Genomic DNA, 13,651 nt, shown 5'->3' with positions numbered 1-13,651 from the left:
AGTTTTTTTTTACCAAGGTGAAGGACAATAGTTTGCTTGTAGCTTATATTAAGTAAAATAAGAAATTTTAACACTAAAATTCCATTGAGGCCCAGATCGGAGTGTTGGGGTAGGGACGCAAAATGTTTACTTCTTCATAACAGAAAACAATTGAGAAGCACTGCCTTATGGTCACGTGATCAAAATTTGGGTGTTGAGCAACCCTCATGAATTTACAAGTGCGGCATCCCCGGGGTCATGTGACCACCATTTGTGACCTTCCCATCTAGTTTTTGACAAGCAAAGTCAATGGGGGAAGACCGATTCGCTTAAGGACCGATGGCACTTGAAAACTGTAGTGTTTTGCTTAACACATGTGGCAAAAAACATTTGTAAAAATCAGGTGTGGGTCACTTAAGGATCTTGCTCAGCATCAGAAATTCTGGTCCCAGTTGTGGTTATAAGTCAAGGGCTACCTGTCACAGGATCAATTCATACCTTAAATGCATTTTAAGATTAGGTTCTGCTTGCGGTTTTGATGTGGTGATTTGTGCACCATTAGTAGCAACTCCTTCGCTCTTACCTACTCTCTTCCCAGTCCCGTGATCTCTTCGTCTCGTTGGGCTTAATGCAACGGATGTAATGAGGTGTACACTTCATCAATGTGTTCACAAGGTCATTGGCTTGTTTCTGGGAAGATTCAAGATCCATAGTATTTACCCAATCTGTTCCGCCACATTCATTAATTCATTAATTCATTAATTCATTAATTCATTAATTCATTAATTCATCAATTCATCAATTCATCAATTGATTCATCAATTGATTCATCAATTGATTCATCAATTGATTAATTGATTAATTAATTGATTCATTAATTAATCAATTAATTAATTATTTAATCAATCAATTAATTCATTAATTTAATTAATTTAATTAATTTAATTAATTAATTCATCCATTAATCCATTAATCCATCAATCCATTAATTAATTAATTAATTATTTAATCAATTAATCAATCAATCAATTAATTCATTAACTCATTAATTCATTAATTCATTAATTCATTAATTCATTAATTTAATTAATTAATCCATTAATCCATTAATTCATTAATTCATTAATTAATGAATTAATTAAGTCAGTGTTTCCCAACCTTGGCAACGTGAAGATTATTTGGACTTCAACTCCTGCCAAGGTTGGGAAACACTGAATTAATTAATTAATTAATTAATTCATTCATTCCTTGGATTTGTATGCAATTAATGTCTTCTGATTTTGTTTCAGAACACTAAGAATAAAGTACTTTCCAAGAGTACTTCCAGAATTAAAATAAAATAAAGTATTTCCAGAATTTCCAGAATCCAAAATGAAGTACAGTGGTACCTCTACCTAAGAATGCCTCTACTTAAGAACTTTTCTAGATAAGAACCGGGTGTTCAAGATTTTTTTGCCTCTTCTTAAGAACCATTTTCTGCTTAAGAACCCGAGCCTGGAAAAAATTCCCAGGAAATTTGAGAGCAGCAAGAAGGCCCAGACAATTTCCTGCCATTCCCCCTTGGTTTCTCTCTCTGGCGCAGTGTATGGGAGCCAGCCTCACGCTGGGTGTAAGGGAGGCACATGCTCCTCCTTGTCGCCTCAGTCTCTCTTTTTTTTAAGCCTTAAAATTTTAGATTTATTTTTTAATTTCCCTCACCTCACTTCTTCCTTCGGCAGCGACTGTCCTCCTCATCTCCTTACTCCTCCTCCTTCCACCCAAATTCCGAGCATTTATTACTTTCCTAATGGGTTTGCATGCATTATTTGCTTTTACATTGATTCCTGTTGTGGTTAGCTCTGGCCCAGCTCCTGCCCCAAGGACTGTGGATGTGGGGGAGACATCCACATGCTGCAGGCCTGTTTTGACCCCGGTGGAATCTGATGATGAAGGCTCCTCTGACCAAGAAGACATGAGTGACAGGGAGGAGGAGAGTGTGGCAGACAGCTCAGAAGGAGATCAATTATCTAGCTTCTCCTTGGATTCAGAACAAGAGTTAATGATACAGCCACGCATGCGGAGAGCGATGCATAGGCAGCAACAACTGAGAGATTATTATCAAAGAAAATGAGGCCACCTGTGGTTGGGTGGGGCTGTGGTCATTAGTGAGGCTGCTATAAATAGCAGCCTGTGGGTTTGGCCATTGTGGAGGATTATCTGATCGTTGTGTTTCGTGACTGCTTTACTGACTTTGACTTTTTGTGTGCTGATTTTTCCCTGCTTTGAAACTAAACCAGAGCAAAGTGTGTTCCACTTTGTGAAAGAAGAAGGACTGTGAATTGCCTCACAGCTGCAAGATAAGTATCACAGAACTGATAAGGGATTTGTACAAATTACCAGTTTGTTTGGAGACCAGTGCTCTTTGCTATACTAAAAGAGGGCTTGGTTCAAGTGACTTTTCCTTATAAAAAACATTGTTTTGAATTTTCAAACGTGTGTGTATCTGAAATTTGTACCTGTGAATTTTTGGGAGGATTCTACCAGAGAGCCCGACAGAACAGATTCCTATGGAAAAAATTGCTTCTACTTACAAACTTTTCTACTTAAGAACCTGGTCACGGAACGAATTAAGTTCTTAAGTAGAGGTACCACTGTACTTCCAGAATTCTCCTTCTCAAATAGTCTCACTGACGTCTGAAATTTAATTGAGAACTGCTATTGCTTTGAGATCAGTATTGGGTTGCTACCGGAACGGTGGGGGGACACTGCACCGGTAGCAGAAATGGAGCTGCGTGCAGAGCTGTGGGTGATCGGTGTGTGCATGCGTACGTTGGAGTGAGACTTGGCTTCTGCGCAGGTGCTGGAAGCAAAATCTCACATAAAGGATACACACAAACGCAAGATTTCGGTGATTTTCGGTGATTTTTTTGCTTCCGTGCATGTGTGGAAGCAAAAAAATTGCCAAAATCTTGCACACCTGCGCAACTTCTTGTGAGATTTGCTTCCTGCACGTGTGCAGAAGCCAAATCCCGTTCTGACGTATGCGTGCACCCTCCACCTGCTTGAGATGTAATGATTGTGTTAGGAATCCAACCGACAATCACCAGCTTGCGCTAATCAGGCTGTGCTGAAACTGAAACAGGCTTTTTGCTCCAAGGAGGCAAATTACTGGGAGGCAGAGGCCAAAAGGTGTGTCTGTGGGGGGGGAGAAGGCTACATTTGGTGAATAAGGTGCACCCAAACTTCCACCATCTTTTAGTATTTATTTATTTATTCATTCATTCATTCATTCATTCATTCATTCATTCATTCATTCATTCATTTATTTATTGATTTGATTTGATTTGTATGCCGCCCCTCTCCGGAGACTCGGGGCGGCTAACAACAATAAAAAAGACAATGTAAACAAATCTAATATTAAAAATAATCTAAAAAACCCCAATTTAAAGAACCAATCATGCATACAAGCATACCATGTATAAATTCTATAAGCCTAGGGGGGAAGGGAAAATTTCAATTCCCCCATGCCTGACGACAGAGGTGGGTTTTAAGGAGCTTGCGAAAGGCAAGGAGGGTGGGGGCAACTCTGATATCTGGAGGGATTTGGTTCCAGAGAGTCGGGGCCGCCACAGAGAAGGCTCTTCCCCTGGGCCCCGCCAGACAACATTGTTTAGTCGACGGGACCCGGAGAAGGCCAACTTTGTGGGACCTAACTGGTCACTGGGATTCGTGCGGCACAAGGCGGTCCCGGAGATATTTTTGGGAGTATAAAACACACTTTTATAAGACATGGCTCTAACCCAAATGGGAATGTACCTTAATTTTGGATCCAGCTGTAGTGGGCCGTCCCTTTTTGTCTGCATCAAGTTTTTCTGGGAAAAGCATCCGGATGAAAGCACTAGGAAGGGGAAAGAAAGTCAGAAATAGACATGTAAAAAGAAACCACTGATGCAGACTGTGATTGTATTTGAGATGTTGTTCCCCTGTATCTATGGGGCGCAGTATCGGGTTCCTATCCAGTACGGGCCACACTGCGCACCGGTAGTAAAATGGGAGATGCCTGCACAGCTTTGAGTCACCGGGGTGCGCACGTCGTCTCACAAGAGTTTGCTATCTGCGCATGCGCAGAAGCAAAATCTTGCTGGGACTCGCATGCCTCCACGCCGGCGACCTGAATCTATGCGTGCAGCGCACCAGTAGCAGTGGTAAATGGCAACCTCTGCCTGGCACAAAAGGATAAATTCTTCCATGCTTTATATTCAGACAGACCCTGAATAAGTTAATCTACTATCAATAGCCATATATTTATATATGATCCTCTTAATAGAATATAATTCTTTATTGACCAAGTGGAATTGGTGCATATACTCTCAGTGTACATAGGTTTGTTGTTTTTTGAAGGCTGAAAGAACATTGTACCACAAACCCCGTCACTTTAGCATTATAGGCGTGATGTTGATAGGCTTATAGTCAGTGAAGGGCTGCAAATTTTTTTTACTACATTGTGGGCGTGGCTTATTTTGTGGGTGTGTCTTGCCAGCCATGTGACCAGGTGGGAGTGGCTTGATGATCATGTGACTGGGGGAGTGGCTTGAAGATCATGTGACTGGTTTAAAAGAGGGCCGACTTGATGTCACTCACATCAAAGGTTTGGGTTAGGGTGCCTGGTCTCCCCTCACCTCAAAGAGATACAATTTCCCTATCTATTTACCATTACTGAACATCCAAAATATTCTATTTAATTCTAGGGATATATGCCACATGTGTACATACATATTACACACAGGCACAGGCTCAGGGTCTTGTACCAGATATGAGATGGGCAGCCATATACATTTACTGAATAAATAAATAAATTACTGCTTTTGCCAATCTGACCAACACCTTCACTGCTAGTTTTATTTATTTATTTATTTAGACATGTTTATGTTGTGTATATTGGAGGGGATGACCTTTTGAGAGCTGCCTGCAATGAAATTTCATTTTAATGTATGCCGATTAGTATACATAGAAACATAGAAACATAGAAGACTGACGGCAGAAAAAGACCTCTTGGTCCATCTAGTCTGCCCTTATACTATTTCCTGTATTTTATCTTACAATGGATATATGTTTATCCCAGGCATGTTTAAATTCAGTTACTGTGGATTTACCAACCACGTCTGCTGGAAGTTTGTTCCAAGGATCTACTACTCTTTCAGTAAAATAATATTTTCTCATGTTGCCTTTGATCTTTCCCCCAACTAACTTCAGATTGTGTCCCCTTGTTCTTGTGTTCACTTTCCTATTAAAAACACTTCCCTCCTGAACCCTATTTAACCCTTTAACATATTTAAATGTTTCGATCATGTCCCCCCCTTTTCCTTCTGTCCTCCAGACTATACAGATTGAGTTCATTAAGTCTTTCCTGATACGTTTTATACTTAAGACCTTCCACCATTCTTGTAGCCCGTCTTTGGACCCGTTCAATTTTGTCAATATCTTTTTGTAGGTGAGGTCTCCAGAACTGAACACAGTACTCCAAATGTGGTCTCACCAGTGCTCTATATAAGGGGATCACAATCTCCCTTCTCCTGCTTGTTATACCTCTAGCTATGCAGCCAAGCATCCTACTTGCTTTTCCTACCGCCTGACCACACTGCTCACCCATTTTGAGACTGTCAGAAATCACTACCCCTAAATCCTTTTCTTCTGAAGTTTTTGCTAACACAGAACTGCCAATGCAATACTCTGATTGAGGATTCCTTTTCCCCAAGGGCATTATTTTACATTTGGAAACATTAAACTGCAGTTTCCATTGCTTTGACCATTTATCTAGTAAAGCTAAATCATTTACCATATTACAGACCCCTCCAGGAATATCAACCCTATTGCACACTTTAGAGTCATCGGCAAATAGGCAAACCTTCCCTACCAGACCTTCCCCTATGTCACTCACATTCAAAGTGACAATAAAGTTATTCTAAATCAATGCCTGGGGAGGATGAAAACAGCTTCCCCCACCCCCTGGAAGCCCTCTGGAGGCCAGAAATGGCCTGTTCCCCAACTTCTGGTGGACCCAGTAGGCTCATGTTTTACCCTCCCCAGGCTCTAAAGGCTTCCCTGGAGCCAGGGGAGGGTAAAAACTCCCTCCCCCATCCCCCTGGGGACTCTCTGGAAGCCAAAAACAGCCTCCCAGAGCCTTTGTGCAAGCCAAGAATCAGCTTGGTGGCACGCACATACACATTGGAGCTGAGCTACGGCAAAGGCCTACGTGCCAGCAGATATGGCTCCGTGTGCCACCTGTGGCACCCATGCTATAGATTCGCCATCACTGCTCTAGAACAATTAGCCATGCCTTCTGGCTATATAAGGGCTAGTCTTGTGATGAGTGAGTGCGGAAGTCAACTGTATAATGTGAGTGATGGATGATCGGAGTTGGATCTGGGACTAATTAGGTTATTAGGACGAAATTACCAACCGAGAAGAAGGAACTTCTTATCTCTGGGTTGCCTGCCAACTCAAAGTGAGTCAGTGATAATGCTAGCTGCCTGATCAAAGGAGAAATAGCTATGATATCAATGCCCCAAATAGCATCTGAGAAATAAATCAGATTCCAGTCCAGTTCTCACAACATTGCCATTCTGATACTAACTTCTTTCCAGTACTCCACCCAGATTAAGGTTCATCCCACCTCCCAACACCCACAAGTTCATCATGAGGACCAGTCCGAGTGCAGGGATTCCACCGGCTTCCTCTTTCATTCAGTTGATGCAGAACAAAAGATGACCTTGGGCTCTAAGAAAGGAATTTGTTGTGGCTAGTAACTTTCATTCAACCACCCCTCCCAATTCCCTTAATACTGTACTACTGTGGCAGGCCAAAGCCTCTAACTCCACCTGACGGCTTTCAGCCTGACATATGAACTGGAGATCTGTTCTCGGTTGATAATTAGCTGGCCCAGAAAAGACATTCCTTACTAAGTTCCAACACATCTCAGTTTAAGCAAGTCCACTTTGAAAGTTGTCGGAATAACTCCTCCACTCGAAATAGAATACCCTATGAGACTAGACTTTCAATCCTGGGCCTAGAAAGTTTAGAACTAAGACGCCTTAAACAAGATCTAAGTATTGCCCACAAGATCATATGCTGCAACATCCTGCCTGTTGGCGACTACTTCAGCTTCAACCACAACAACACAAGAGCACACAACAGATTTAAACTTAATATTAACCGCTCCAAACTTGACTGTAAAAAATATGACTTCAGTAACCGAGTTGTTGAAGCGTGGAACTCATTACCGGACTCCATAGTGTCATCCCCACACCCCCAACACTTTACCCTTAGATTATCTACGGTTGACCTATCCAGATTCCTAAGAGGTCAGTAAGGGGCGAGTACAAGTGCACTAGAGTGCCTTCCGTCCCCTGTCCTATTGCTCTCCTATATCTCCTATACCTTTCTTCTATTCCTATATCTCTTCTTCTATTCTTTCATTGATATGTTCTATTACTATATCTTCTTTTCTATTATTTCTTAGATATATTTTACTATGAGTATCTCCTCTATAACCTTCATCATGTATTTTACTATATGTATATAGATATATACCTACTAAAACCCTCATTGTGTATTGGACAAAAGAAATAAATAATAAATAAAATAAATAAATAAATAAAATTCCCATTCCTGACTCTTGGCCATGTTCTCTGACTGGAGTTGTAGTCCATGCACACTCCAAAACTTTCTATTTTCCTTCATTCTGTGTTTTTGTTTTGGCAGTAAGACAATGCCTCAGAGAAACCTATAACCAAGTATATATAAAAAAAGAAAAATACAACCAAGTAAAGTTTGGGGAGAAAAGCAGGGGAAAGAGACTCACAATTCACTGCTCTGCATTAGTTCTATCAGGTCGGTGAAAAGCACATCCCGATTTCGTTCACAAAATCCATTCACGTCATAGGAGACCTGTGGTTAGAATAGCCCAATGGTTAGCAATTTTGCCATCTGTAATTCCTGTTAAACCTGTGTGTTCTCTCACTGTTTCTTCAAATAAATCTATCCACTCCCAGTCCAGCACCGTGCAGGTAGTCCTTGTGTTAAAACCCATTCATTCAGCGAATGATTCACATTACAACGGCACTGTAGAAAGTTACTTATGAATGGTTCTCTGCAAAACTCACACTACTAACTAGAGCATACAAAACTTTCACCAGACCAATCCTTGAATACAGCTCATCTGCTGGGAACCCACACCGGATTTCGGACATAAACACTCTAGGAAATTTATTTATATATATTTATATAATTAGATTTGTATGCCGCCCCTCTCCGAAGACTCGGGGCGGCTCACAACAATAATAAAAACAGTATAACAATGGAACAAATCTAATAATAAAATTATATTTAAAAAACCCAACAATTTAAAAATCATACAACACATACATACCAAACATAAAATATAAGAAAGCCTGGGGGAGGTGTCTTAATTCCCCCATGCCCCCAGGTGATATAGGTGGGTCTTGAGTAACTTGCGAAAGACAAGGAGGATGGGGGCCGTTCTAATCTCCGGGGGGAGTTGATTCCAGAGGGCTGGGGCCACCACAGAGAAGGCTCTTCCCCTGGGCCCCATCAAATGACATTGTTTGGTCAACGGGACCCGGAGAAGGCCAACTCTGTGGGACCTTATCGGCCGCTGGGATTCGTGCGGTAGAAGGCGGTTCCGGAGGTATTCTGGTCCAATGTCCAGAGATACTTTATTGGAAGAGCCCTCCACTCTTCCACTCGCAATTTTGCTGTAGCTCTGCACTTTTTCTAGAGTCTCGACACCTTTTTCTATACTGCTCAAAAAAATAAAGGGAACACTTAAACAACACAAGTAAATCAAACTTCTGTGAAATCAAACCGTCCACTTAGGAAGCAACACTGATTGACAATCAATTTCACATGTCAGCACATTCAACTTTGTACAGAACAAAGTATTCAGTGAGAATATTTCATTCATTCATAGAAACATAGAAGACTGGTGGCAGAAAAAGACCTCATGGCCCATCTAGCCTGCCATACTATTTCCTGTATTTTATCTTAGGATGGATATATGTTTATCCCAGGCATGTTTAAATTCATTTACTATGGATTTAATAACCACGTCTGCTGGAAGTTTGTTCCAAGCATTTACTACTCTTTCTGTAAAATAATATTTTCTCACGTTGCTTCTGATCTTTCCCCCAATTAACCTCAGATTGCGCCCCCTTGTTCTTGTGTTCACTTTCCTATTAAAAACACTTCTCTCCTGAACCTTATTTAACCCTTTAACATATTTAAATGTTTTGATCATGTCCCCCCTTTCCTTCTGTCCTCCAGACTATACAGATTAAGTCTTTCCTGGTAAGTTTTATGCTTAAGACCTTCCACCATTTTCCACCATTCAGATCTAGGATGTGTTCTTTGAGTGTTCCCTTTAGTAGAACAGAGTTAGCAATTTTCAGTGTAGAAACCGAAAGGAACAAGGAAGGGTGGGGGGGACAAGGAAGGAAAGTGGGGAATTCGGGAGACCTTGCCAGCATAGTGGTGGATGATGAATCCTGAACTGGAGCCGTTGAAATGCTCGTGCATCCCCACTCCGGACTGGAGCTTCTGCAGGAGGGTCTGGTCTGCCCCCTCGCCCTTTGCATACACAGTGGCGCAAACATCATCTAAGATGCTCATAATTCCAGGAGGATTCTGGAAGAGAGAGACAAGGAGTGAAAAATCTGGCTTCTCCATCCCAAAGGAGCATTTTTTTCAAGAAGCGATTGGGGGCATTCTTAGAAACATAGAAACATAGAAGACTGATGGCAGAAAAAGACCTCATGGACCAGCTAGTCTGCCCTTATACTATTTCCTGTATTTTATCTTACAATGGATATATGTTTATCCCAGGCATGTTTAAATTCGGTTACTGTGGATTTACCGACCACGTCTGCTGGAAGTTTGTTCCAAGGATCTACTACTCTTTCAGTGAAATAATATTTTCTCACGTTGCTTTTGATCTTTCCCCCAACTAGCCTCAGATTGTGCCCCCTTGTTCTTGTGTTCACTTTCCTATTAAAAACACTTCCCTCCTTAACCTTATTTAACCCTTTAACATATTTAAATGTTTCGATCAGGTCCCCCCTTTTCCTTGTTCTTTGTTTTGCCTTGAAGATATTTCGCTTCAGAAATGGTAAAACTTACATTAGAATTAAGAAATAATGATGAATTTTACAATTGTTGGGACTTATTTTACTGTTGGATTGAAAAAAGAAGGCCAAACCGTCATAACATACCTGCTAAAGGATAAAAGAAAATTACCTGGTGATAAACTTTAATGTTTATAGGAGATTAAGGTATTTATATTAATTAAGAGAATGCACATAGTTAACATTATAATCCAGACTTGTCACGCAGTCACCCATTTTTTGCGAGTTTTAACCTTGTACATCTATGTTGTCTTTGTAATATTTGTTTATATAGGTAAATAAAATTTTCTAATTTAAAAAAAAAAGGTATTTCACTGCTCACCAAAGAAGCTTCTTCGGTTCTCTTCAGAAGTGAAGAAACTTCTTAGATGAGAGAAGTGAAACGTCTTTAAGGGAAAAATAAAGAAAGTCTAGTTGTTTCTTCGGAAAAAAAGCACCTATGGGACAACCATGACTTGGATGACTGAGAATCTCCATAGACATTGGGCCTCTCTCCATGAGGGGTGGGTTCGTCCGGGTTCGGACTGATTCGCCCAAATGCTGGTGATGTCATGATGATGTCACTGAACCAAACCGGATCAGTCAGTGCCAGTCTGTGGGTGCCACCATCTTTTTTTTTCTTTTAAAAAGGAATTTTTTAAAAAATTAAAGGGAAGAGGAAGCAAACCGACAGTGAGGTAAATTGGAACCCACCTCTGCTCTCCATCCTGTTCAAGAGGGCAAGATTGCTTGAGTCCAAACATGGCAAATTCAAACCGCTTTTAAATTGGTTGTAAATTGTATTATTAAGAAATGGGCAAAATGGGATACTGTTTTTATAGCTCCACTTGTAATGCGTTTGTTTTCAGATAGAGATGGTTTTATTTTTCCCAGCTGGTAGCAAAAATCCTTAAAGATTTCTCTCAGATATTGTAATTTATCTGTCTTTTGTATTCTTTTAATTCTGGGAGTCCATACATCTTAAAGTTACTGAGGTCGAGAAACACTGTCCCAAAGCATTGAAAATGTATTTGTTTATGCAATTTACAGCCCAACCGTTTTACCTCAAGGTAATTCTGAGGTAAAAAATTATAATTCCATCCAGGAAACAAAGCTAAATTTATGCTAAGCCCTCTCTGAGTCACTTTGAATAGTGAGATGGGTGGCATATAAATTAAATAAATGTATATAAATAAATGTAGGAGTCTCTGAGGTTTCTTTTTTAGAGAGTAATAGCTGCCATAGAAAAAAATATGGCAAAAATTTAAATGAATTTTAGGGGAGAAAAAGGCATGGGTGTTTCATTATTTTATGGAAAAAAGCAAGGCCTTTTAAAAATTTAATTCAACTTGAATAAAGTACCCTGTTTCTCCCAAAATAACACATCCCCTGATAATAAACCCAATCGGGCTTTTGAGTGCATGGCAATAAGGCCAAGCACTTATTTCAGGGTTCAAAAATAATATAAGACACTGTCTTATTTTGGGGAAAACATGGATAGTAACACCATCCCCAGTTCAACCCTCACACCTCAGCAAATTCACAATCTCCTCCTCAGTCCTTCCCTTACCACTTTGTTTTCAATCAGGTCACACACAATTTTGTTGTTGAAATATTCAATGGGGTTCCACTTGATGCCTTCCTGCACGTACTCTTCCTAGGGCAAGAGAAGAGATTGCTTTTAAACAAGCAATTAATGCACATTGGAAAGAACAGTAAAAATGAGGACCTAGTTAAAAATACCATTCTCTACCTATCTTGTTAAGAACACTTTTCTGAACTGATAATCTGCAGCTCACAGATCGGAACAGATCACATCCGTTTCAAACAAATACCGTGTTTCTCCGAAAATAAGACAGCGTCTTATATTAATTTTTGCTCCCAAAGATGTGCTATGTCTTATTTTCAGGGGATGTCTTATTTTTTTCCAATGAATTGTATCCTGTATCCTGCTGCAGAAAAAATGCGTCCAAACATGCAGCCGCATGTTGGATGCATGTTGGATGTGTTTTAAATCTGATTGATGCAGCATTTTGGGATGCAATTTATGGACAGCAGTGTTATTCTTGACAAATGTATCTTTTTCTTTTATGTACGCTGAGAGCATATGCACCAAGACAAATTCCTTGTTTGTCCAATCACACTTGGTCAATAAAATTCTATTCTATTCTATTCTATTCTATTCTATTCTATATGTTATGTTTTGGAATGCTGAGAAATGAAACGTCTCCTTCGTCTTACTTTCGGGGGATGCCTTATATTAGGCAATTCTACGAAATCTTTCCTATGTCTTATTTATTTATTTATTTATTTATTTATTTATTTATTTATTTATTTATTTAGATTTGTATGCCGCCCCTCTCCACAGACTCGGGGCGGCTCACAACAAAGTGAAAAAAACAATTCACAACAAATCTAAATTTCTACTAAAAACATTTTAAAACCCCATTTTCTAAACACACATACATACACACATACCATTCATAAATTGTATATGCCCGGGGGAGATGTCTCAGTTCCCCCATGCCTGACGACACAGGTGGGTCTTAAGGAGCTTTATTTATTTATTTATTTATTTATTGCTTGGATTTGTATGCCGCCCCTCTCCGAAGACTCGGGGCGGCTCACAACATGTAAAAAGACAAATCGTAAGTAATCAACAATTTAAAATTTTAAAGATTTAAAAAACCCCACAAACTAACAGACTCACACACAAGCATACCATATATAAATTCAACGTGCCCAGGGGGGGGGATGTTTCAATTCCCCCATGCCTGACGGCAAAGGTGGGTTTTAAGAAGTTTGCGGAAGGCAGGAAGAGTAGGGGCAGTTCTAATCTCCGGGGGGAGTTGGTTCCAGAGGGCCGGTGCCGCCACAGAGAAGGCTCTTCCCCTGGGGCCCGCCAACCGACATTGCTTAGTTGACGGGACCCGGAGAAGGCCCACTCTGTGGGACCTAATTGGTCGCTGGGATTCGTGCGGCAGGAGGCGGTCTCGGAGATATTCTGGTCCAGTGCCATGAAGGGCTTTAAAGGTCATAACCAACACTTTGAATTGTGACCGGAAACTGATCGGCAGCCAGTGCAGACTGCGGAGTGATGGTGAAACATGGGCATACCTGGGTAAGCCCATGACTGCTCTCGCAGCTGCATTCTGCACGATCTGGAGTTTCCGAACACTTTTCAAAGGTAGCCCCATGTAGAGAGCATTACAGTAGTCGAACCTCGAGGTGATGAGGGCATGAGTGACTGTGAGCAGTGAGTCCCGGTCCAGATAGGGCCGCAACTGGTGCACCAGGCGAACCTGGGCAAACGTCCCCCTCGCCACAGCTGCGAGATGTTGTTCTAATGTGAGCTGTGGATCGAGGAGGACGCCCAAGTTGCGGACCCTCTCTGAGGGGGTCAATAATTCCCCCCCCCAGGGTAATGGACGGACAGATGGAGTTGTCCTTGGGAGGCAAAACCCACAGCCACTCCGTCTTATCCGGGTTGAGTTTGAGTCTGTTGACACCCATCC

The 13,651-nt window shown here is 41.0% G+C and overlaps 1 protein-coding gene across 1 annotated transcript in view; it reads right to left on the bottom strand.

The window, feature by feature from the left end:
* Positions 1–13,651, bottom strand: part of MYO1F (myosin IF) — a 92,134-nt gene that overhangs the window by 25,132 nt on the left and 53,351 nt on the right. Inside the window, exons 13-17 of the mRNA XM_070746623.1 lie at positions 11,707–11,793; positions 9,493–9,660; positions 7,820–7,905; positions 3,775–3,856; positions 563–669 (exon numbers count right to left, since the gene is read on the bottom strand). Coding sequence (XP_070602724.1) covers positions 563–669; positions 3,775–3,856; positions 7,820–7,905; positions 9,493–9,660; positions 11,707–11,793 — 530 coding nt within the window. The remainder of the gene's footprint in view (positions 1–562; positions 670–3,774; positions 3,857–7,819; positions 7,906–9,492; positions 9,661–11,706; positions 11,794–13,651) is intronic.

This window comes from Erythrolamprus reginae, chromosome 1, assembly GCF_031021105.1.
Source record: "Erythrolamprus reginae isolate rEryReg1 chromosome 1, rEryReg1.hap1, whole genome shotgun sequence".
NCBI lineage: Eukaryota > Metazoa > Chordata > Lepidosauria > Squamata > Dipsadidae > Erythrolamprus > Erythrolamprus reginae.
This window is presented reverse-complemented; position numbering and strand designations above follow the sequence as displayed.